Source organism: Hoplias malabaricus, chromosome 14, assembly GCF_029633855.1.
Source record: "Hoplias malabaricus isolate fHopMal1 chromosome 14, fHopMal1.hap1, whole genome shotgun sequence".
Taxonomy (NCBI): domain Eukaryota; kingdom Metazoa; phylum Chordata; class Actinopteri; order Characiformes; family Erythrinidae; genus Hoplias; species Hoplias malabaricus.
Window position 1 is genome coordinate 37,003,063 of NC_089813.1, and position 27,142 is coordinate 37,030,204.

The 27,142-nt window shown below is 39.7% G+C and overlaps 2 protein-coding genes across 2 annotated transcripts in view; one reads left to right on the forward strand and one right to left on the reverse strand.

Annotated features, from left to right (window-relative positions):
• Nucleotides 1–27,142, forward strand: part of plxna3 (plexin A3) — a 587,367-nt gene that overhangs the window by 461,753 nt on the left and 98,472 nt on the right. The window lies entirely within an intron of this gene.
• On the reverse strand, nt 1,040–27,129 carry elk1 (ETS transcription factor ELK1). The gene is made up of 9 exons (XM_066643441.1): nt 26,144–27,129; nt 17,358–17,566; nt 16,567–16,953; nt 16,186–16,347; nt 14,669–14,920; nt 12,986–13,112; nt 12,350–12,570; nt 8,842–8,943; nt 1,040–7,621 (listed from the first exon to the last, which is right to left on the reverse strand). Exons 1-9 carry the CDS (start codon nt 26,166–26,168, stop codon nt 7,523–7,525), a joined length of 1,584 nt encoding a protein of 527 aa, XP_066499538.1. The 5' UTR covers nt 26,169–27,129; the 3' UTR covers nt 1,040–7,522.

Consider the following 27,142-nt stretch of genomic DNA (forward strand, 5'->3'; position numbering starts at 1 on the left):
CAACTCGCAGCCAAGTGAAATCAAAGCAAAGTTTGTTGAAGTGTTCTGGGGTTTTGTTAATCAGAGCATTGTGGTTAGGTCCTGCTGTGTCGGCTCCTCTCTCGCTGCTTTTAATTAATGGCCCCCTCCCCTCACCCCCGGAGGGCCACCGGCCCCTGAGGAACGATGACACCAAAGATGAAGACCCCTTTAGGGATATGTATTTTCAGTCTTTCTTTTTTTTTTTTTTTTTCGTCTCGTCTTACCCAATTTATAGGACACACAAGGAGGCAGGGGGAGTCGGGCTGGGGGAAGCTGAAAGCTTGACACTTTTTAAGTTATTTTTAGCTGGTTTGGTCTCTGTTAGAAGACTCGGAATAATGACGTGCTCACAGTTAGCGCAGCATCATTAGAAGGTGTTCGTTTTGCAGTGAATTTGGGATTGAGGTTCGTACACCGTTCGGGGCATTAAATGAAATGGTAATAACTTGAAATGTCAGCACTGGGATCGTAAACAATGAGTGCCAGTTATGGTGGATTGGTTAATATGAGAATGCTAACTGACGTTCAATCATTATTAGCTACATTAGCATACATATGGTTTATTCATGAAACTTCAGCTGAATTTGGAGCAGAAATTTAGACGGTGGGGAAATGATAACGTATAAAGGACTCGTTCTGCAACAGCGAGGAGGATTCAGTAATCTGCCACTGACAAGGTTGAGTCACAGAAGCCTTAGGCTTTCATTTCTACCTGTAATTCTTGGTCTAGGGGCAGCACGGTGGTGCAACAGGTAGTGACCTCGAGCCTGTGTCTGTGTGTGTGTATATATAAATAAGTCAGTTCTCAAATTAAATTCCTTAAAACTACAAAATAAAGTGGTCTCCACCAATATTTCAAACTAGCTGCACAAGTAATTTGTTGTCATTCCAGGACCTCATTATCTGCTGATATCACTGACCAATTCAGTGTTTTCCCTAATTACAACTGAACCATATCATTTCTTATTTATTAAAGATGAAAGACAACAATAAAAAAAAAGAACAAAATAGCATTTTTATTCACTTTTTATATTAGTTCCATATTTCTTTAGAAAACAAGATTAATATCTATAACATACACACAAACATAGTAGAATGTGCAGATTAAAAATAATTGTCTCTCTTTCCAGTAAATATAATATTTGGACAGTTCAGAAAAATAAAAGCCCATCGGTCCCTTTTTGTAAATAAACTCCCAGAGAGAAATGGCCCTCGTCTGGGAAAGGGAGGCCAGGCTACAAATCTGCAATCCAAGTCCTATATTCAGTCAGGACTAGTACTACAGTCATTTCAGACACTGCTTGTTTTTTTTTGTTTGTTTGTTTGTTTACACAAATATACGTGTAGCGCAAGACGTCCCAACACATTACTGAATACCGAACCGTACAATAGTAGTTCCCACATGACATTTCATAGAGGAAAATCAAGTGAAAGGACACCTGATGACAGCAGAGATTACAGGATTTTTCAGTAACTTTTAAAAGACACAATAAAACGAGGCAAAAGAATCGTCTTTAACAGTTTTGAGCCACCTGCACGTTCAATCGGCAACCTCGGGTTCAGTTATCCATTTTGGATTTTAAAAGTCTGTGAGCGATCCGCAAACCTAAACCAGATCTTTCCTCAGCCCTCTGAGCAAATATTAAAAAAAATAAAATAAAAATAAAATATAACCCATCGCCAGTAGCAGTAGCATTCTCACAGCGAATGGCAAGAATTGGTGACGTGGATCTTTGCTGGTATTTAAAGTAGAAACAGGCCACACAACCCAGAAGATACTCCCAAACCAGCTGAACTGCCTGTTTCTCACTCCATGTTTTTATCAATTATTTCAAAATGGCTTTTTTTAACTATGTGTATGTGTTTATGTAACACATGCTCCCAGTTGCATAAAGGTTAAAATAACTGTAACATTAAGCACATGTCGGTAAAAGCATACAATTTCGTTTTCTACGCACAATTAAAACTTGCACAAATACAATTTTTGCTAACTTTTGGTTCTGAGGAATTAGGACAGGGAGGGGAAAGAAATAAAATAATAGATAAAAAAAACAGAATCTTCAAACATTATTTTGAACACTGGACTCTAATTTAGAACTAGGGAACAAAATCTGAAGATGAACAAAAATCATTGATTAAATCACATAAATTGGAAATAATTTATCAATCTAAAGTGCAGATTCAAACGATGGGTTTATCGTGTCAACTGGTAAAAACCTTGCCAATTTTTCAACATTGAACATTAAGGCCTACTCCATTTTAAGGTGGTAATCAAAGTACAGCAATGCGTACCTTAACAGTCTTCGTAGATTAAAGAGGTACAGCATTGATTAGGTTTGTTTGGCTTCAGTATTTCTAACTGCGCTCGTAGAAACCCATTTTGGGAGAGTTTTGCTCCAGCCCCATATTAACACCTGACCATTCACACGTGGAACAAGTTCTATCATTCAGTTCAAGTGATCTCTTCATTCATCTCCTGTAACCAGGTGATATCTAGCATTGTTTTGGTGTGTACCCAGTATATTTCTTTCTTTAAAGTTTGTGTGCCATGGTTGCCACCAAAAACTGCCACAAGAAACGGCAATAAAGTTGAATCTATCATTTAATTGTAGTTCTTGCAATTTAAAAATGACACTATTGACACCAATATGGAAACTATTAATCTTTCAGCCCCGTTTCAAACTTGCTTCAGGGGGCTGTAGAATAAACGTTTACCATTAGATCAGGGCTGGAGGAGAACTCCGCAAAAGGGCAAGCTCTCCATCAACAGTTATGGAGACAGCGTGTTCAGAGGGAGCAGCACGCTTTTGTTAGCATCACAGAAAATGCTATAGTTGGATTTACAATTGTGAACAGCTCAGTCAAATTAGTGCTGCTGTAACAAGAAAACGTCACTCATCTTTCTGGCAGCTTTTCGACCTTCATAGCCTCTAGGCTATGTGAAACAGGAGTACAAAATCAACTCCGAACACCTTGAAGTTTCATCATAATTAGGCCAAAAAAGAGCAGAAAGTGCTTTTTTTGCAAATACGAAGTTTTCATGGAACAGCAGCAACACTCGTTTCTTCTTTTTCCTATTTTCCTTATTGGCACGACTGCAATAAACAAGTTTGCCATCAGAAGCAAAAAACATGCATAAGAACATTCCAGTATCTGCCGAACGATAGATATCCATTGTTATACAGTCTTACAAATATAGAAACAATTTACTTATGCGATTCTGCATACAGACTACCCTTCTTTCGTATTTCAAACATAGCATAAATATCAACAATAGTGACCTAGACACAGAAATACAATCATGATTAGTATAGTAAAAAGGTATGGCTTTCTTTCTAGCTTTCATTCCTCTTTTGAGTTCTGATTGAAGTAATGTTTTTAAAAGGGGAATCTTGCTAATCTCGAGCAGCTGATTGTGCAGAATGATGTCAGGGTATTGATTTGTGCTGATGGGGTTCGTGTCCAATGATGAGAAGGGTGTCGTCACAACTGCAGGAACAGCAGTCAAGCGTAAAGAGTGAAAGCAATTCAAAAACCAATGTAGTACATTTCAGTGTTAAAGCGCAGAAGCAGACTACAGTCAGGCTTTTCTGAAGCACAACCACGGTGTAATTACACAAAGCCTAACTGGAACAGCAAGGACAGTGTTGCTTTAAATAAGACAGGAGACGAAGAGCACAACCTAATGTAGGATATATTACGTGTACTAATAAGTTTTAAAGCATTTCTCTGTGTAGCGTACAGTTGGAATTAAAATGGGCAAGTGAGAAACATCCATTGGTCACTGTATTCGTTAAGAGTACCATCATAGAAATGGCACTGCAAGAGCTTGAGCACTGATTTGCTCTGTTTTTGGGGATAATACTGCATCCAAAAGTATGTTTTTGTTTAGATTATTTAAATATGGAGATTTCCTTGTTAGCGATTATGAACATACCGTATTAATACTTCATTTTAAGGTATACTTTTTGTTTTACTAAAATGATATTTATAACCTTTAAAAATTTAAACCTTTCTTTTGCTCATTTGCCATTTTATGGTAATCGTTGTGTAGTAATAATTACAATCATATGTTGCACAAAATTCTTTAAAACATATTTGTACTCCTAATTTATGTAGTTGTTTGCCACATTCTACTAAATACATTTATTTTAATGTATTTATGCTGGAGTCATCTGGTTTAAGCAACTCAGAAAGGTACTGAATTAATTTAGCAACATTTAACCAGACGTTTAGTGCCAAATCTAGCTCAGTTACTAAGTTGTACCTTTTGAACTCCTGCTGCATTCACACGAAATGTTCACAAACAGCAGGTGCTCAAAGGCAGCCATTTTGTTTGTAGCAGAGATACACATTAAAGTATTGTATCTCTTGCTAGAAAGATTTTTAAATGATCTTGCTGTAAGTAGAATGTATCAGGTCGTGCCTTACACTCTCCGACTGAACGTTCTGCCTTCTTGTCGTAAATTACAGCGTGTTAAACATAATATCAAACATGGAAAATAAGCAACGATCACAGTGGAGAATCAAATATTGCGGGCCTTGTTATTAGTAGCCTGAATAACCTACTCTGCACAAATGAGAATGAAAGGCCTCAACCTAAGCTATGTGAAATGATTTCTTTTCCTTCTATCACTACACGCTTAAAATTGAAGGTTTCCAAACTGGTTCTTGGCGTTGACATATAGATCTATGAAACTGTTATACATCTTTTTACATTATATAGAGGCCCTTTAAAACTCTTCAGACTCGTTTACAAAAATGGATGCTTAGAGAACCATAAAGGTTCTTTCTTCAGTGGCATCCTCCCAAAGAACGCTTTATTTTTAAGCATGTCTTAAAACCTCAGTTAGGTATAGCCTTTGGTAGAAAAAATTCCAACGCGAACAGGACAAATAAAGAGAATAAGCTCACACACTGCGTTGTGAACACATTTTTCAGGCCATGTTCTTTGGGATAAAACGAGTACTCCCAATCCGCTTTCAAAATGTTCTGAGAGACCACCACTGAGATCAACCACTCTGAAATCTACACCAGCAATTCAAGTAAAAGTGAATTATTTACAGACATTTTCTACTTACTGGTGCAGTAAGACTGAGTCTATGAGCGTCTAAAGAACATTCGGCGTCTGCCTCGAGGGCTTGCAGGACATCATGTGTAACTCCGACCACTGAGAAGTAATTATAGTCCTGCAATCTGTGGGTCTAATAGGCAGACTGCTGGAGATTTATGCAAAAACCGAGGCAGTCTAGATCCGCAACCACTGTACAGTCAGCATGCATCAAAGGGATGACTTCGGTACAGATCGACCAGTGAATTGTGCTGTGTTCTAAAAATCACAATCCTTCTCCAGGAGCACAAAACATATAAAAGGAAAAAAGGCCCCAGAGGAGGTCAAAATCAACAGCAGTGAGTGCACTGTACAATTAAATTACAATTACACCGATAGGTCGAGCAGGAGAGTCCACAAATGTCCATTTCTCCTAAGAACGGTTTGAAAAGCAACAAACATGATTAGCACAGGAAATAAGTGAAATAAGGTGGAAAAGTTTAACATGGAATTGCTTTTGGACTACAGTGTAGATGGCACAGGTGAACTGCGGATTTCCCATCCTAAATACTAACTGCTTCAACAGAACATGTTGTAATCTGTACATTTGCCGTATGCCCTGTGTTTCTGTAATTGGCAAAGGCTGCAGGGCAGGCTGCTGGAAAAAAAAATAAAAAATCACAGCAGGCTGCAGGAGTAAAAACATTTAACATATTTAACACAGAACCATGCTAATAACCCACAGCAGCTGACTAGGGTGGGCAACCCCCTACCAAAATGTAATCTGTTCAAAAATATGAAAAGAGATTAAAGGACTGCGATAAACTCAGCAGATCAGTAAACAAGCTTTAAGAAATGTAGTTCTTCCAACCCAGCCTGAACTAGTGAGCCCAGAGGCAGCTATGCAGCCGCATTACAAAGATGGCCTTTGGAATTTCATGGCGTTATTAGTCTTGTTTATCACTGGAAAAAATGAGGCATGTTTGCTTTCTCTCTGCAATTTCACACACAAAAAAATAATAAAAACAGTTCACAGCTTTGAATTGAGAATCAAGCTTATTTCTAAAAATACCCATCTTCAAAGTAAATTTCATTAGGAGGAGTGTAGTGGCTGTGACACAATCAGTTCATATAATTTACTGTGTAAAGAGCATTAACAGTTTTGTCCTGGACTATTCTGCTCCAAATGTTGCCAAATACACAATAATACTCAAAAATACTTAATTGTTTTTCTTTTTTACATTCACTGTGGATTTGTAGCTGATGAACTTTGAGAGTTAAGGTTTTGTAAGTTTGATGAGTTCTGTAGCCCTTTTATAAGACAGAAAAAGACAGTCACAGAGAGAGAGAGAGAGAGAGAGAGAAACAAAGAGCTGGAGTTGAAGAACAATGAGCGTAAGAGAGAAGTGCTGTAGCACACACAAAGATACTCAGCTGGGTTCTAAACAAATCACTGGTCTTTGGTCTCCTCTGGCTTTTCTTGAAAGAAGAAGCAAACAACAGAAAATTTACAGAAAATAAAACTATAAAAAAAAGTTTCCTCATGGTGCTGATGAGGTTTCTTTCCTTTCAGGAGGTGTCCATCAAACAGCAGACAATAAAAGGACAAAATTGGAATGGGAGCATAATTATCTGTACAAGGAGAAAGTTCTGAGATAAAGGAATGATATCAAAGCCAAAAAAGTGAATATCAATACATTCTGCGTCTTGACAATGCATTGACCGTTGAAGATCATGCTTCTTTGTCCCTCTTCTAAATTCCAATGGATGGCCTTGTCATTCCACTGTTAATAAAAGTCTCTTTAGCAAAATAGATTCCATGTAGTTTTCCCTGGACAAATTCCAGATTTTTTTAAAATATATGTTCCATTGCAAATTTTCTTAAAAAAAAAAATGTAAAAGATCCATGCTCATTGCTGCTTTGTAAGTTCATAAGTGCCAAACATATGTGAGTTTTCACTGCCCTCTACCTGTCTTTTGTGGCATTTCATCTTTATGTCTCAAATAAAATGAAGAAACGACGTCCAAAGCGATGTCTGCTTCACAATGGCGATAAACACTGCCGTCTGTTAGAATGTGAAGAAAGAATAAAGTTCATGTTCAAAACCCGAAATTTAAGAGTACTCCTTAAAAAGGGAAAGAGAGATGCACCAAAAAATCTACTCTGTTGAGACAACAAAAATAAATAACGCAGATGAATTTAAAGAAAGTATCCAAAAAAAAAAAGTTTGAGTCTATAAAATGCCACCTTTATGTCCTGAAGCAGGGGCTGCTGTGGCCAGGCTGAGAGAGCACTCCTCCTGCTCGACCGTCGCTGGACTGGAAGATCTTCTGAACACCAATCAGAGCCTGTCATGGAGTGTGCTGTCTGTTTATTACCTGTCTTCAGCTTCTAATTGACTGGACTGGAAGTCAACCACCACGTAGACAAAGTAAGAGTCCAATCACAGGCTATGGTTTCTGTGGCCCTGGGGACAGTACAACAGGAGTGGACAGGCCATCCACACTCAAGGCTGGGATGTGGATCTGATTGCTTCCATTTGTGGGAAACTGTTATCGGAATAAGAGAAGCACACAAAATTAGTGTTTAATTAATCATTTTAAGGGCTCAATGCAATTTAAATTTCTTGAGCTACTGAGAAACACAATTAATGGATCACTTTGTTTTTTAAACATAGTGCCCTCAAATAAATATTGATTTAACATATACATATATATTCCAATCTTACAGTTACCATTACAGCCACATGAATCACATACAGGGGTTAGACAATGAAACTGAAACCCCTGTCATTGTAGTGTGGGAGGTGTCATGGCTAAATTGGAGCAGACTGGTGGCCAATCTTCATTAACTGCACATTGCACCAGTAAGACCATGTGCATCCAATGATTCAAACATTGTGTCCTGAAGGCGGTGCCGTGTATCAGGACGACAACGCACCAATACACACAGCAAGACTGGTGAAAGAGTGGTTTGATGAACATGAAAGTGAAGTTGAACATCTCCCATGGCCTGCACAGTCACCAGATCTAAATATTATTGAGCCACGTTGGGGTGTTTTGGAGGAGCGAGTCAGGAAACGTTTTCCTCCACCAGCATCACGTAGAGACCTGGCCACTATCCTGCAAGAAGAATGGCTTCAAATCCCTCTGACCACTGTGCAGGACTTGTGTATGTCGTTCCCAAGAGAAATTGACGCTGTATTGGCCGCAAAAGGAGGCCCTACACCTTACTAATAAATTATTGTGGTCTAAAACCAAGTGTTTCAGTTTCATTGTCCAACCCCTGTATAAACTCAATCTAAGATCACATGATCTGGTTTAAAAGTATTCAGAAATGTGTGTTCAATCATCTCCGGGGAAAAAATCTGATCTGTGACACATTAAAGCAAAAAAAGTCACTGTGTAGAGAACAGCAAGTGAACCACAATGCAATGCTGTTCTCATCCAGAAGAGGGGGCAATAACCTTTTTAAAAGAACTAAATTGAGCCCATATCTAAACACCATCAGCCAACAGATCCATGAAAGAAGAATTGTATGATCCCCCAGATTACACACAAACTTAATGAAAACATAGTCTGTCCTTGTGCAATACTCAGTGGTCTGATACAGAAAATACAAGTACCAACAGGGGTTTTACTGGCAGCATTGTGCTGGTGACTGGGTAACAACAGTGCGTGTCCTGTCTTCAGTAATGAAGTGGTTCTGAGAAGCAGCAGATGGCTGGACATGGTCGTGCTGTGCAGCTGAAACAGGAAGGAAATCTCACCTGGAAGGAGAGCTTGGCTGGGCTGCGAGGGGCGATGGGGCTCAGAGTGCTCCAGAAGTGTATAGTGGACGGGAGGGGACTCGGCGTCAACAGAACAGGCGTCTGTGTGTGTGAGAGACAGAGAGAGAGAGAGGGGGAGAGATATTATAATAAAGAATGAATCATGACAGCAAAGAAAGAAGAAAACAAAAGAAATTTAAAGATGAGAGTAGAGCACAAAGAAAATTTTGAAGAGAGTGAAGAGAATGAAAGGAATTGTTAAAATTGAATGAGAGAAAGATGAAGAGGCATTACAAAAAAATGACAATAGCAACTGAGAACATTGTATGGAATTAAGGATGAATGCATGTATGAAAGAGAAGAGTGAAAGGAAGTTGTAGAGAGAACAAAGGGAAATTTGAGATGAAAAAAGAGAAGAGTGAGAGGAAATTTTGGAGAAAGAAGACATTTGAGAAAGAAATTTTGGGAAGAGGACAAAACTAAAAGGAAACTTGAGAGAGATATAATAGAGAAAGACAATAGCATAAGAAAACAAATAATGAAAGTGCATAAGAGAGAAAAGACTGAAAGGAAGTATGTAGGTAACAAAGTGAAAGATGAAGTAAGACCTGAGAAAATGAGGGCAAGCCTTTTAAACAAGGTTTTCGTCTTTCACGTCTTTGTGAAGTGATAAAACAAAAAGATCTAATGTCTGTTTTGGTGCAGACAATTATAGCCACTATATATATATATATATATATATATATATTTAAAAAGTAACTGAAATGTGGCACGAAATGCAGTCATCAAATTTCACAAACACTGGTCTGTGACCAGCAGGGAACAGTGTGAGAAGATCTTTCTTTTATGACCTTGTTGGAATGAGATTTTGAGACAAAGAAAAACCTGGTGCTAGACTAAACATTCATTGTCATGGAGACATTCCACTGATGGCTTAATCTGAGTCAGGAAAACAGCATTTTTATTCACCTAATTGAAAGCCTACTCAGGCAATTTGTATGTGTCCTTTTCACCGGCCAATTAAGAAATCTCCTCATAAACAAAAATGGAACTGCATTTTCTTAATGAATAATCGCGTGTCGCGTCAGCACCCCCGGTGTTCTTTCCCTGGGTCTGCCTTGTGGGTGGCTACTGTGACTGTGAATTCATATGTCACAGAACAAGAAAAGACCTCACTGCAGACGTTCACAAACAAATCTGCTGCTGAAAATACTCAGAAACCCAGAATGGTGGATGCCTGCTCAAAAAACAGCAGTGCAAGACGGCAAAGATTTAGAAATGTTTAATCAACTATTATTCATTATGATCAACATAAAAATATTCATAAATACATGAAGAAGAATAGGACGTCAACTTATGGTAATGCAATATACTGTTTGAAGGGAAACGATCACTGACTGTTTTAACTTTCTATGTACATGGGTTTTACGCTTGAATTCTTAGCTAAAACCCTGATAACAGATAAATATAAAAATACTAGATTACTAATATACAGCTGTAAAGTGCCTCAAAAAATGGCCAGAGGCATTGCCATCAAAATTGATCTGGCTCAAAAATCCCTGACCTATCCTTTAATGTTAAGCCAGAAAAACACTTTTATGTCCGACCAGAAATAGCACAGTTCATAACAGGGTGGTTATAGGAGGCCCCTCAGAAGAGATTCTTGAGAGGTATCCAACATGCATGCATTCTACTGAAGCCTAGTGGTACATTTTATTAAGCAAACCTGTTATCTGATATTTCACATCCATTTAAAGAGAAGTAGGGTAATGAAGTGCGAGGTATGTTGGGAACACTGAGGCACAGTGAAGAAAGTTTACCGGGCTGGGGATGGAAGCTGAAAGCATTCACACAAAGTTGACAAAATATTCATAAGAGAATTCAATTTACTGTATGTTCACAGTTATTTTATTTTATATAAGGCTTTATCCTTTAAATGTGTGTTTTGAGCCTCAGTTGCCTGGAAAATCATCTGCTGTGGTGTGCTAAATCACAAGTTCCTTTTAGCTGGCCAGTTGTGCTTCTGAACAATGTACAGCCTGACTTTTCGCTCCTTTTTTTCCAGCTTTTTATTATATTATTATTATTATCGTCAACACATGTCGGTGTGTACAGTCCGGCTGTGCTGAGCTGAATTGCATAGTGCAGAAAATCCTTCACTCAACCCACACTCACAGATATGAGGCTCACGCAGCCCAATAGTGCTCTCCCCACCCCCACCCCACAGTAATACCATACACTGTGTTCATATTTTGAGAGGCTATGAGAGTATGAAAAATGTGGATACGGCCCATCCCTAGTAGCATGTTATTGGGTGCCATTATAAATATACGAACCAATAAATAATTCATCCATAATACTATAATCTACAGGGTGCATACACCTTAATAAAATGGGAACGGTTGGTGATATTAACTTCCTGTTTGTGGCACATTAGTATATGGGAGGGGGGGGAATTTTTCAAGATGGGTGGTGACCATGGTGGCCATTTTGAAGTCGGACATTTTGGATCCAACTTATGTTTTTTCAATGGGAAGAGGGTCATGTGACACATCAAACTGATTGGGAATTTCACAAGAAAAACAATGGTGTGCTTGGTTTTAACATAACTTTATTCTTTCATGAGTTATTTACAAGTTTCTAACCACTTACAAAATGTGTTCAAAGTGCTGCCCATTGTGTTGGATTGTGAATGTAACCCTCTTCTCCCACTCTTCACACACTGATAGCAACACCGCAGGGGAAATGCTAGCACATGCTTCCAGTAGCCGTAGTTCCAGGTGCTGCACATCTCGTATCTTCACAGCATAGACAATTGCCTTCAGATGACCCCAAAGATAAAAGTCTAAGGGGGTCAGATCGGGAGAACTTGGGGGCCATTCAACTGGCCCACGACGACCAATCCACTTCCCAGGAAATTGTTCATCTAGGAATGCTCGGACCTGACACCCATAATGTGGTGGTGCACCATCTTGCTGGAAAAACTCTGGGAATGTGCAAGCTTCAGTGCATAAGGAGGAAAACACATCATCATGTAGCAATTTTGCACATCCAGTGGCCTTGAGGTTTCCATTGATGAAGAATGGCCCCACTATCTTTGTACCCCATATACCACACCATACCATCAAGATGTGCAGCACCTGAAACTACGGATACTGGAAGCCCGTGCTAGCATTTCTCCTGCGTTGTTGCTATCAGTGTGTGAAGAGTGGGAGAAGAGGGTTGCATTGACAATCCAACACAATGGGCAGCACTTTGAACACATTTTATAAGTGGTCAGAAATTTGTAAATAACTCATGAAAGAATAAGGTTACACCTGTATAATACCTTGATCTATAACTGAAATATTTAAGAGGTCTTTTTTAGAAAATATCTAGTCTTTCAAATTTTTATGTCATCACATCCTGCTAATGAAAATGTGTCTATTTCAAGCAATTACATTTTTAATTTAAAATATTTAACTGTTTTACACTTCAGGCTTTTCAGGGGCCAGTGCAGGTCACTCACCAGGGCGTGTGAGGTGATAACAGTGGGTGTGAGGGTGTTAGTGGAGTTCCCTGGGGCCAGAAGGTTATTGACTGCAGCATTGACCTTATCCAGCGAAACGCCAGGGCCCAGTTGTGACGGAGAAGAAGGAAGCTCCAGCACACGAGGCTTTTTTGATTTTGGAGGCTGGACTTCCTGTGTGGATACCGGCTGGGCTGCCGGAGGGGTGTTGCTGTTTTCCGCTGGGTAACAACAATAAGAATGGAGAGGTTTTATTCTTTATTAAATATTATTAACTGCTCTGGGGTGCAATTTTCCAAAGGCATTGTAGCACAAATAAGACTGTAATACCTACAGCTCATAACCCCTATATCAAAACGATGAACCACAAAGAAGCATTATTAAACTTTTGTAATTATATTTTAAGACATAATAGTTTTTGAGGAGATTAGATATGAATTTCCATTTGCATAAAAAAGGAGAAAGACTACTTTCTGTGCAGGCAAATGATAGACCAATTAAAACATTTTAAAGAGTTTGAAACTATACCTTTTACACTGCAGTGCTTTTGTGAAATTGCATCCCGAATCAGTTATAATTATTCAATTGCACAGGTGGCTAGCTTGTTAAAGATGAAACATTTAGACTAAGATATACCAGGTATTTCTGCCTCGTCTTCTAGCTCTCCCTCTATTACTGGCTGCGTTATTGGCTCTAGGCAGGGTGGAGGGGCGTCCACTTGGACTGGAGCCTCTGTGACCACTGGGGCAGATGTAGGTAAGGTCTAGAAAAGAACAGCAACACATCATGACAATAGAAATAAAACAATAGAGCACTGTTGATGAATCACTTTTTATACAGGTTAAACAATGGGGCTTATTTCACAAAATGTTACAAGATTATTAAAAAAATCAGAAAATGTCCATTGTGAATTATTGAGTTTAAAATGACAGTAAAACAAATGGTAACACAGCCACTTACTGTGATGTATTTATTCAGTATATACACTGTCCAGTGTAACGCTGCCACTTCTACACCTACATTTTAACGAGTATTCATAAATATAGTCTATTTACATTTGACTGTAGATATATGGTAACAGCAACTGATGGTAAAGTTTTAGGGTCTAGACAGACTTTTCAAAAAAAAAAATAAAATAAAATAAAATAAAAAAAAGAGACACACTAAGAATAAAAACACACACACTCATTTTAACACCACCTACCACAATGATTCTGAAACTGATGGATTGCAATACTACATAAATTTTTAATCAGAGCCACCTCTGTTTGCTACAGTACATGAATGCGTTAAAAATAAGGCTGACCAATCAGAGCTCCATTGTTGTGACTGTTGTCCAAGTAAATGTGCGTCAACATAATGGCAGAACAGTTTGTCTGGAATCATCATAGTAAATAATGTGAAAAGCTATTTAAATAAAGAGAAAAACAAATTTCTGCTTAGAAACTGAAGAGAAATGAAAGAAATAAAAGTGAACAACAAACTGACAAAAAGAATGGATGCTGGTGATAGGTGTTTCGAGTCCGGTTAACAGAGCCCAGAATGTTATGTAGAAAGGTATGTCATATTTTAAATAAACATGCATTGGGGTTGTTCTCCCCGTGTCCGTGTGGGTTTCCTCCGGGTGACTGTCTTTGAGGAGTGTGATGTGTTCTCCCTGTGTCTGCGTGGGTTTCCTCCGGGTGACTGTCTGTGAGGAGTGTGGTGTGTTCTCCCTGTGTCTGCGTGGGTTTCCTCCGGGTGACTGTCTGTGAGGAGTGTGGTGTGTTCTCCCTGTGTCTGCGTGGGTTTCCTCCGGGTGACTGTCTGTGAGGAGTGTGGTGTGTTCTCCCTGTGTCTGCGTGGGTTTACTCCGGGTGCTCCGGTTTCCTCCCACAGTCCAAAAACACACGTTGGTAGGTGGATTGGCAACTCAAAAGTGTCCGTAGGTGTGAGTGAATGTGTAAGTTGCCCTGTGAAGGACTGGCGCCCCCTCCAGGGTGTATTCCCGCCTTGCGCCCAATAATTCCAGGTAGGCTCTGGACCCACCGTGACCCTGAACTGGATAAGCACTTACAGATAATGACTGTATGAATGCATTGGGGTTTCTCTATATTACAAAATTTCAAACATTTTTATAAATAGAACTTAAGAGAAATGTAAATAATCAGGTTTACAAAAATGAGGCAGAAGTTATATTCTAATGACTATAATATTACTCTGATATATAAACTGATTTAACGTGTGCAACCAAGATTTATCATATGTTAGCAGAGACTCCGTGAACTGCCTGACGTGAATAAAGCACAACTCCATCTTCAGCCTCTGCTCAGCCCTCACCTCAGCTTCAGGTTTGACATCCAGATCCACAATACCCAGCAGGTCTTCTCCAGGTGAGAGGGTGGTCTCTTTTCCTCCTCCTACAGGTGGGGGTTTTATTACCACAAACACAGGATGGCCTTGTGGAGGATTGACCACACAGTCCCCAGTTGTCAGAGGGATCAGAGGGGTCAGCGAGCTGGGGTCAGACATGCTGGTCAAATAGATCTGTGGTGGATCCCCTAATCCTTGGCTCTTCTGTGTTTGTACATTCTGCAGAAACAAAAGGGCGCATATAAAACACAAACCCATATTTATTAAAGGACTCGCGGTGAGAAAAAATGATTCAGGTTCAAGTCAAGTCTGTCCAAGTACTTATTTCCTTTAGGATTTTAAAAGGAACAGCAGATCCCAGATCAGCTTTCTTGATCGCAGAGGTTGTATAAATATGGGCTTCTGCTACACTCACAACAGACCTTCCACACCAGGGCCTACTGAGACACAACAGGTCCTGGGCCAACACAGCATGACGATGACATGGATTTGACAAAATTCACTGGCTGATACAACACTGTGCCTTAGCTGCCAAATAAGCTGCTGAGACAACAACAGTTAAAATAAACATGTTTTATTTATTTGTGTGAGAGTGAATCACAACAAAAGTAAACAAAGTCTAATAAGTCTGATATTTGGTATTACAATGCAGTTTTTTCACAGTGCAAAAATAATTTTATAGTCACACTGTGGAGGCTGCATGCCCCCTGCCAGACTTGGCACAAATAGGGCTCAGCGAGGCACTGTGCTGGAAAACACTGTAACCAGGACAGATTTTAATAGAGGGAAATAATCAGAGCTCAGTCCCAGCCAAATGTTAAGATATTTAACTGATTCAGAACTGCACTGATCAGGCAAAAAAAGGCTAGAAAAGCACAGAACGTCTTCTACAGAAATACCTTTAAATGATAGTGGTGCAGTGAAGGTGCTGTGTGGTTAAAAAGAACTGAAAGCATGCTTGGACATGCTGTTTTATCTCAAATTAACTCTGCACCTACTTTTAACTCACACAGAATCACTGATCACCTCCTCCTTCCTCAGACTCATATATCAGTAATATTCTACATCACATTACTATAACCCCTTCATCTGTCATCAGTTCACTTTTACTCTGTTCTGTCGTGATCTCAGGTGTCGACCCGAGGAGGATGCGTTTCCCGTATGAGTCTTGGTTCCTTCCAAGGTTTCTTTCTCGTGTGCTGAGGGAGTTTTTACTTGCCACTGTTGACCCTGGCTTGCTCATAGGAGGCTTGGACCCGTATCTCTTTAAAGCTGCTTTGTGACAACTGTCTGTTGTGAAAAGTTTTATATAAATAAAATTTGATTGATTGATTGAAATAATCCAAATATTCACATTCCTGAAAGAAATGTAGTTATAGCCCTAAAATCTTGTCTAACTATAGTAAAACAATTGCTATTAGTATGCAAATCTTAAAAAGAAAAAAGGCAAGAAAATGAGAACAAAGAAAGAATCATGGTCATACACTCGCTGTGGAGGCAGCAGTAGAACTGGAGGGCGTTTGAGGACTAAGGGCAGGGGTGGCACACGGCGAGGGTTGGGTCACTATTACTTGCAGGCTGCTGCTATCCACTGTAGGTTGATTCTGCACTGCAGTCGGCTGACCTTCACTCTGACAAACTCGTACCTGAAAAAATAACATTCAAAGACACATGCATGAACATAAACAAAACCAAAACTAGAACCTTCATTTCCATCACTTTAGCTACATTAGTCTTGTAATTCAACTGCAAAACTAAAAATGCAAAACATTTGGGTTTTGAGGATTTTGAGTAAACATGATTTTGACTGCACTGTCACATTAACACTGTAATTTCAGAAGTGTTTCTCGCCCTGTTGGGCTCACCTCGTGCACTGGCCGTTCCACACTGGCCGGTTTGGGCGTGTTGTCCATGGGGAGCTCTGTTTTAATGGATTTGGGGGAGCTCTTGCATGGTGCCTGCAGAGATTGGATGGTGAAGGTGGAATAGAGGCCAGACTTCATGTAGTCATTGCGCGAGCTGCGCTGGACTGTGCTGGGGGAAGAACGCTGGGTCTGTAAGTTCTTGGACAGGCAGCCCATGGTGGCACCAGCACCCCCTGCTGATTTGGGCTGCATAGACACCTCCACCTTATCCCCTCCGCTGACCCTCTGGCTATCCTCGGGCCCTCGGAGCCCATCAGCAGAATTAGGGTCAGGAAAGGTCACAAACTTGTAGACAAACTTCTGACCACTCACCTTCTTTATTATGTTCTGTTTGGGGGGAAAAACACATTTAAAAAAGTGTTCTGTTACTTGCCACTAATGAAACTACTGGGACAATATATCCATCTGAACCTGCTGGTGCATCTCAGAGAATTTCTTAAAATGTTTTATGTGATGATTTATATGACCACCTTACGCTCTAAACGTTAGTTTCCTAGGCACAGAGTGAGTTAAGGCTATATTATTATAGTAAAGGTCCTCTAAGGGCAATGACTCATTTTCAGGCCTTTCTACTTTTTTTCTCCCTCCCTCTCTTATACACACAAGCACATCAATCCTACACTAGTCTTAGGGTAAAAAGATTTTCCAACACAGAAAAACATTAAAATATCCCATGTGTATATTTGCAAAATTCACACACGTCCTTTCTGTCCACATCCACTTGTGCTCACCTTATCGTAGTAGTAGCGCAGGGCCCGGCTCAGCTTGTCATAGTTCATGTTAGTTTTGTTCTTGCGAAGACCCCAGAGCCGTGCCACCTCCTCAGCATCCAGCAGCTTAAACTCACCATCACCAGACGTCCAAGAGATCAGGTGCCGTTGGTTCTGGTCATCTAGCAGATGCAGCAGGAACTGCCACAGAGTGATGGACGGGTCCATGGCTGCAAAATAAAACGAATGAATGAATGAATGAATGAATGAATGAATGAATGAATGAATGAATGAATGAAAAACAGGATTTCTGTCCTCTATCTCTCTGCACTGTATTGCATACAGGATTCTGTTAGCTGATGTAACTCATAGACTTCTCACTACATGTGTTGAGCTGCCCAATAGTGTTGTGAAAGCATTAAAAAAAAGATGCAGTGGTTGATTTATATAACTCAGAGGGAGCATGTGCTAGATCTCCCAGTTTGGTATTATCATGTAATAGATAGAAACCTAATTACCAGGTTAAACTGGACCCTGTTCAACTGGACAGAAAACTAGCATAAAAAAATAGCATCAATTTGGTATGACTGATAATATTGTCACAAAGCATCAAAACACATTCCTAATCTGCCCTTGTACCAGATACCCTCTACTGAATTATGATTGGGCTTGTTACAATCAAAACAATTATACTCTGGCCAAGAAAAGCATGTGAAAACAAATGACAAGAGCATTCATTCAAACAGATTTTGGATACGGCAAAAACATGAAGAAACATCAGCACAAAAGAAAAATAGAAAAATAGTACTCTATTTAAAAAAATAGAGTACTTGTTTTTGACCAAGGTAAAAATTTCACTAAAAGGTTTATAGAATTAGAAATAAAAAGCGTTCCTCATTTTTTTTTTGTTTTATTCAAACAGGTTGATTTATATTGTGAATACAGTTAAAATTACCACCACATCCCATTCAGTCCTCATATGGAAACATATTATTAGAAATTCCTTTACATATACCGGTGTGTTACATATAATCATGTGACCTGCTCTTCGCTCCAAAACGTCAAAGTGCAGCAGTGCAAGGCCAAGACAGAGATAAGGGTGTTTTTATGCAGAATTGAATATTTAAAGCTTCACTGTGCAATCAGAAGGAGTGCAGGAGAAACTTACATGCTTTTAAATCTCAGGACGTTTATATGGTTTCTCTATTAATTTAGGCAGCATAATTACTTAATGGCCATTCTGCAATAATTTAATCATGAACACATCAAATAAAGAAGTACAGGAGGTCCTCGGGTTACGTCAATCCCAAGTTACGATGTTTCGTGGTTACGACACATCTCCCATTTCCTGTATAAAGCCTTGTTTCGACTTAAGTGGTTTTGCGTCGTAAGCGTCATAACGTGAACTTCGTGTTTGGTGTGCGTGGCGCGGCGGAGGAATACACGGTTACGCGGCTTGGGACCGAGGAGGATGGGTGTGAGGATAGGATAAGTGCTTACAGTATGTTATTTACGTACAGTATGTACGTATGTTCCGACTTACACCGAAAATCGGTTTACGACGCGACGTAGGAACGGATCAACGTCGTAAGTCGAGGACCACCTGTTCCAACCATCCATCCATTATCTGTAACCGCTTATCCAATTTAGGGTCGCGGGGGGTCCGGAGCCTACCTGGAATCATCGGGCGCAAGGCGGGAATACACCCTGGAGGGGACGCCAGTCCTTCACAGGGCAACACAGACACACACACATTCACTCACACACTCACACCTACGGACACTTTCGAGTCGCCAATCCACCTGCAACGTGTGTTTTTGGACTGTGGGAGGAAACCGGAGCACCCGGAGGAAACCCACACGGACACGGGGAGAACACACCAACTCCTCACAGACAGTCACCCGGAGCTGGAATCAAACCCACAACCTCCAGGCCCCTGGAGCTGTGTGACTGCGACACTACCTGCTGCGCCACCGTGCCGCCCCACCTGTTCCAATTTGATTATATTCTGTTTAGACATTTTTAGATTTAGGTTTCAGCATCAAAACTAATAATTATAAAACAAACATATGTCTTTTGAATGTCTGGAGCACAACGTCTCTGTTTATTTTAATTAAAGTATTTTACTTATTTTCATTTATTTACTTATTTGATTGTGTAATCCACACCAGGTAAGGGGGGAGGAGGAGATTGAGGGATTTTGGATCTTGAAAGACATTGATGTGTCTTGTTTCTACTTTAAAAAAATATAAAAAAATAAATATATATTTAAGCTCCAACAGTGAATATATTTTTATCCACTATTATTAATATAAAATTACAAGCAGCATTTAACAGTGAATTCTGGAGTATAAATAAGACTATTAATGCATATCTGCTTTATAAATGATGATAAACAAGGCAGGAAACTCAAATCAATTTTAACAGGAAGAGAAAGGCCAAGTGAAAGGCCAGCACAGATAGGTTTTAGAAACAGAGGTGAAAATCTAAAGCGCACTATTCAGTGGTAGTGTGTTTACTGGTGAGGTGAGGGAATCAGTTTCAATCCCCGGTCATCACACATAAAATTTGCATTTATTTCTCAGAGGAGCTTTAATATATGATTAGTATGCAGCTAAGCATCATCAGCTTCTTCTTAGTCTTATTAACACTTTAATGCTAAGGCAAAAATCCAAGTTATTTCTGTTTTAATAGATTCTTCTCTTTTAGTCAGATTTTTCAGTGATGTCAATCACTAACATGATTTAACAAATATAAAGCTGAAAATGTACAGATATTTATTTAATGTGCCAAAAACTAAGAGTTGGAACCAGATAACAAGAATGTAAAGTATCACGTAAAAAAATCAGACGCTTCCCTTTAAAGGCAGATGAACAGCAGTACAAATAAATTGTTGCTAATAATAATGAAAATAATAATAATTATTGTCAAGCACCAATCTCAAATACTGATTTTTTTCCCTCTTGTCAACATGGACTCGCATCTTATTCAGTTTTAAAAATTCCACTTGAATGTATCGTCCACCATAAGCTGGGCAAGATAGGACTAATCAATCGGCTAATTAGATGTATCTATGTATGCTACGTCTGACTCTGGGTCATGCTGAATAGAGTCTATGGTGCTGTTCATAGAGTAGCTATTATATTCAACTTGGGCTTTATACTGAGTGTCATCAGGGAAAAGGAAACAGGGCAGAAAAAACACAGTAGGAGCCTGAGTGCAGAGGACGCATTTCACAAGTTAAGGAAGAACATGTTGAGAATGCAAATTAACCTTATTACCATTTCCCCCCATCCAATTACGTAACTCATATCAAACACCTTAGAAACTATCACCATGGTAAAAGCATTTAGGCAACAGTTACTAGGGAATGGAGGGAGATTGTGTTCGGTCCCCTCTTAAATCCACTGAACAGCGTCGATAGCAGTTGAACGCTTGGCCGACAACACAATTAGGGGAATTGCTGCAATTTCAGCACTGCACACAGATCCTTAAGACTCAATAAAATAAACTGAACTAAAATGAACTGAGTGTTTTTGAGGTGAGTAAAAACATCTCAAATATTTTTCATCTGTCTTAGACCATAATATACATGGACAGACTAATTAAATGGCAGTTCCACTAATGTTTCAGAATGTATATTTAAAAGAGCAGTACACTGTAATAATCTGTACCTGTCTACAGGCAAAAATGATGAATAACTTAATACAACTATGCAAACGTAACTGTAGCCATTAATTAGCTAAACAATACTGTATTCATTACAATTTATATTTTAGACAAATATACATGGGCCTACATGACATACAAGACTCCTAGAAGGCAATGGAGAACAGTCAGTTGGAATATGTGGAAATTCAGACCTACTGCCAATTCAACTCAGCTTTATGCCAGTTGACTTCATAACCTTTAGTAGTTGTAGTGCAGTAGTATTAGCCTATGTTTAATATGTGTAGGATGGAACCAGTCGTGTACATTCATTCATTCATTTTCTGTAAGTGCTTATCCAGGTCAGGGTCACGGTGGGTCCAGAGCCTACCTGGAATCATTGAGCGCAAGGCAGGAATACACCCTGGAGGGGGCGCCAGTCCTTCACAGGGCAACACACTCACACATTTACTCACACACTCACACCTACGGACACTTTTGAGTCGCCAATCCACCTACCAACGTATGTTTCTGGACTGTGGGAGGAAACTGGAGCACCCAGAGGAAACCCACGTGGACACAGGGAGAACACACCACACTCCTCACAGAGAGTCACCCAGAGGAAACCCACGCAGACACAGGGAGAACACACCACACTCCTCACAGACAGTCACCCAGAGCGGGAATCGAACCCACAACCTCCAGGCCCCTGGAGCTGTGTGACTGCGACACCTACCTGCTGCGCCACCGTGCCGCCCCAATCGTGTACAACTGGATTAAAATTATTTTATTACAAAAGTTACAAAAAGGATAACAACAAATTAATAATTAGAGGCCACCCATGGAAACAGGCAAGATCCTTTTAATTGGCTTGTCAATGCTTGTCACAGATCCAATGTGTGACTGTTGAAAGCAGATTGTTTTGTAACAACTAAGCTGGTATAATGCTATGAACAATGTATCACTTATCACTAACTGAAAATATCTCTATTACTCTATACTACAATTGCAAAAACCTACAACTTACAAAGGTGACTAATAAGCGAGTTCTCCATGTTGCATATCTTCAGTTAAAAAGCATGAATTCAGGAGCATGATCAGAACCAGCAATTTTCTTAGATTTGTATTCTGAAGGAGGAGGCTTTCTACACTATTACTGACTAATGACTAGGAACGGACACACATCGTTAGGCTCATCAATGTGTAGGTATATTGCATCATGTGAAGAAGGGAGATAAATAAAAGGCTGGACAGAGCGAAGTCTGGCTGAGAAAGGGCCAATATAAATCTGTTTTCACTTGTCAGGCCCGATTGTCTCAGGAGGACAGAGGACAGAGTGGACTGTGATCTTTAATAGCCAATTATCTTCAGGCCTTGGGCTGCAAGGCCCAATATGATTTATAACACCTGAACACCTTGCCTTTCACTGCGTACTAGAGTGAGAAGAGGGAGGGAGGGAGCTGAACAGAGGCTTGACACACACAGAATTAATTTTTATCATAAAATCAACAACTGCAGAAGCAGCGTCACAGCCGCCTCTGAACAAGCTCTGAGTTTACTAACAGAGAGAACAGCAACAGCAGTGTAACGACATGTCATATATTTCAGAGTTTCAGTCATGTAGTGTTGGTAACTGTTTGAAAGCCTCTCCTGCTGAGGTGCTACCAGTTGTGGCATTTTCTTGTAGATGCTTTAAAGGAACAGTTGTTCGAAACCTCTCCAGCATTGCAACTCTGGAAAGCCATCTCTGAGCATCACATCTTGCACTAATAATTTACACACACTTGTGTGATTTCCTCACTTTGCTCTGCATCACCTACTCTCTCAGCAAACAAAAAGAAAACTGACTTATTGCTTGTTAATATCATGTTTAAATATGGTACAATAAACCCAAAACTACTCCAAAAAAATAAGCAGTGTAAGTCAAGCTAAACAAAGTTCCTGAAAAATGTTCAAAATAATTAACAACAACATACCACCAACACTTCTGTGTCTCTTTGAATTAGATGCCATTTCATTAAGGTAATACTTCAAGTGACACTGGTTTATTATACACAGAGGGAGTGAGAGTGAGAGATCGAGAGAGCATCAGGAATGCTTTAAACGCTGACACAGACATAATAGAGCACTGCAGTATTAGTGGCAGGCAGAATAGGCTGTTAGTCTGAAGTGAGATTCTACAAGCTGCTGGTAAATTGGACCATATACTAAGACTGGACAGCCACTGTCAGCGCTGTGCATCTTGGTATTCCTGTCTTCTACAGCTTTAGCGAAGAGTTACATGCACTTTTATTGACCACTTGATACTGCAGTGCTGCAGTTTGCTCATATTTGAAATGGTGTTAATTGTAGTATGGGTTTAAAAGCATTGCAGTCTACTCTTTATCAAACGCTATGGGTAATTTCACTCTGATATTGTTATGAGGAGAAACAGGGGTGAACATCTGTGGGACATAGTGTGCTGTAGGGTTAAATATAAATCTCTACTTAATGTATTATCAAATACTATTCTTTAACACTGGTAACTTAATAAACTGAAGATGCAAACGTTATTAAAAAGCAGATTTTCAGGCACTGTTTATTTTTAAAGCTCTGAAAAAAGAACTGAATCCAGATATAGGCATGCTGAATGTAGCAGTGTTACTCAAATATAAATTTCACAGGTCCAATTTTCCCACCGTCCACACAGCTGAAAGTCAAGAGAGTTCAACATAATAAGCCAAATGAATGCATATATATCACCCCATTCATCCTTGAATGAGTGCTGTTTTTCAGTGTCAATTTTTTATTGTTAATGTGCCACTTTAGTTATTGGACATTATGTTAGCCTTCCTTTATCGATCTGAGAAGCAGCTTTCGAAAAACACAAGATATTGTTGCCATGGGTACTACTTCACAATCACATGATTGGACAGAAAATAAACAGGAGGAGACTATGCAAATTTTTAAAAGACTGTGAGGGGAGTTCTTCTTTCTGATGTATTGTTGTTGTTTCATTTTAAACTACACTTTGAGTATCACTGGTATAATTGTAATTATACCATTTTAAACTACACATAGGTTCTGACCTGAACTAAAGTCACATTGAGTATCACTGGTATAACTGTAATCATAAACAGGACAAGACGTATAATTTCCAATCCCAGTCGATGAGGCTTCACACAGGGTTCAACACACTCTCTTTCTTCCAGCAACCACAACATAGCAAGTTCTTCTCCGGGGTCATCAGATGGGTATCTTAACTTTGTCTGTGTTTCGCTGAATAAAGCCCACACCACCACATAAATAATTTTGTGATTAGATATAAACTTAATTGAAATTGTATTTCAATAAAACCATAGTAAGAGATTCTACACACATCAAATTCTCCAGTGTTAAATCAACACTATTAATGTTAACACCGAGAGTGTTGTATTATTACGCCAACAGTGTTAATTTAACACTAAAAGTGTTGATTTAACACTGGTGAATTTGCTGTGCAAACACGTCATGTTCAAACATTTGTAGGCATCCATTGAGATCAGCAAATTCAGCTGCTTTAAGTACACACTGAATATACAGATGCTTAGATGTGCACACAGAGACTGTATAGTCTCCTCTTATGCGTCAGAACAGAGTCACGTGGCCTCCAACAATGTCCTGTTACTTTTTATGCAAAGCTTTCCAAGAAAAGTAAAACATGAAAGGTGAAACTGTAACTGCAACAGAAGGGAATAAATTACCTATTAATCATCCTCAATTGCAGAAGTGCTGGCTGAGAAGGTGCCTACAAACATTTGACCGTATAGTGCACTTTTGGAGCTCAAAGCATCTAGAATACGTGTCTGTGATGAGACGTGGAACCATATGAAATGCAAAACATGCTGGTAGCTCCACACACAGATCTTTATTCAAATCATGCAGCATTTATTGTTAACGTTAATGTCTGGTATAAATGCAGGAAGAACGCAACATTAAAGTCTAATAATGACTTGAAGAATCTTTTGAGAGGGAATCTCAATGAATCTAAGAATTTTTATCCCCACCCCTTTCCCAAGGAGCAGGTATAGGTCTCTCAGCTAAATGCCTCTCTTCCTGTAAATGGAAATAAGCAGCAAAATAATGATAACAGCTGAAAAGGGGTGGATTTATACATTTGTTTATCTCAGAAGCATCTGGAGCAACCTGTCTCAGACTCTCTCGGGACACTAGAAGAAACAGTGTGAAATATTTGGGTTGCACAACAAGTTGGTATTCCAGTTTGACACATGCCTTGATATATATACAGTAAACCTCCATTAGATTCATTAGAACATTCATTAGATGTGATGAAAGATATGTAGTGTTGTATGTAATCAAACCTGTGTTAAGGGATGAAAATGAGGTTCGACAAAATATTGCAGGTCCTTGACCTAAGCGCCTTGGCTCAAGCAAATTAAAAATAAAAAGAAGTAAAATAATAGTAATGACTGAAACTGTGTATTAGAATACAACTTCTAATCCAAGAAGCTTCTAGAGAGACCTTTCTCCAATTCAGAGGACACCGGATGGCATAGAAACAGTGTGAAATATTTGGATTGCAAAACACGTTGGCATTCCAGTTTCAGACACAGAGACCTACATCTAGATCAGTGTTTCACACCTTGCTCACGTACTCCACATTTTATAGCGAAATACCTGCTATAACATACACCTGATTCACCTCATCAGTACCTTCCAAAGCATTTTCAGAAGCTGAAATATAAAAAAAAATGCACTAAAGGCTGGGTAATTTCTGTGTGAACACAGGAGCTGGAGGAAGGAAACCAGCTAAGGTTTAGTTGTCAAGCTTCCAACAGGTAGGGGGGGGATTCTAGCAATCAAGCTGGGCACGAAAAGCAGCCAAGAAAAATGCGTTTTCACACAGTGTACACCTTCCCTATACACCCAGAATTCATCTAACGAAAGGTTTGTACAGTATAGTCATAACTCAGAGCGTTGAATTAGCCCAAAATCGCCAGTAGTGCTGTGACAGACGAATGTGGGAAGTTGTAAACTAATATTAAAGCTAGACAGCGTTTTAGTTTAGCCATAAACAGTTTAATTGTTAACGTTATTTAAAAACGTGAAATCCTCAGACCTGAAATAGTAATAACACACTAATACGTCTTCCAAGAAACGTGGAAACATTCATAACTCACCACTTATTAGAGGGTTGGACTCCATGTCTCTCCTCAACTGCTCTTTATTTTTTTTTAGACGAGTAACTGTTGAAAGTTAAAATCACGTCCACATTTCTGCACACGGAAGGATGTCAAAAGTGGGTTCCCTTGAAGGCTGACGGCGACACAAGCGGGTAATGTAGAGTTTGGGGATTATATAACAGCTCAGAGGCGATAAACACACGCATCTCTGCCTCCATGTTTTAACGGGAGTCAAGTCTGCAGTCTGCAGCAGAGCGGCTAGGCTAGCGGCTAACGAGCTAACGTGAAAGCTTCGTCGCGGAAAAGTAACGCCGAGGACTATTCCCTTGCCGAAAAACACCACTTAAACTGTTTCCTATTTGTGGCAGGAGGAGTCTCAACGCTTTGTGTAAGCCCTAATGTCTGTGGGAAGCAGGATAAAACGAAAAATCCTCCACCAAAGAAGAGGCGAAGGTCCAGAGTACAAAAAGTCCTCCGCGTTCCCGCCACCGTTACAGTGAACTAACGTTAACGTTTACCACACTCAGTAACCGTAGTGCGAAGGACCCCACACAAAAATAAGCTGCTTAACTTGTAACAGCGGCAACATACAATCCTCTTTTACTTCGCTTCCCCTCCTTACTTCCTGCTTCTACATTTTCCTAAAAAATGGATCTCGACTATTTTGGCATTTTCACTTTTTTTCTCCTTTTCTCTCCTCCATCTCTCAGCGAAGTCCCTGTGGAGTTCAAACGTCACACGCATGACGTGAGTCAGTCAGTCTTTCTACGGGCGCGTGAATGGAGGAGGTCAGACGTGGTTAAGACCATAATAATAACAACGCATCTGACATTTGTGAGAACCAGACGGAAGGCTGTTAAAACAAAAGGCAGATTTCTGAAGCACAGACCGTGTGTAGCGAGCACTGACTGCTGCTGTCTGGAGTGATTTCACGTGCTGCAACGTTGCATGCCACAGGTAGTCGCCTCGCACACGTGACTGCAGTATATAAACGAT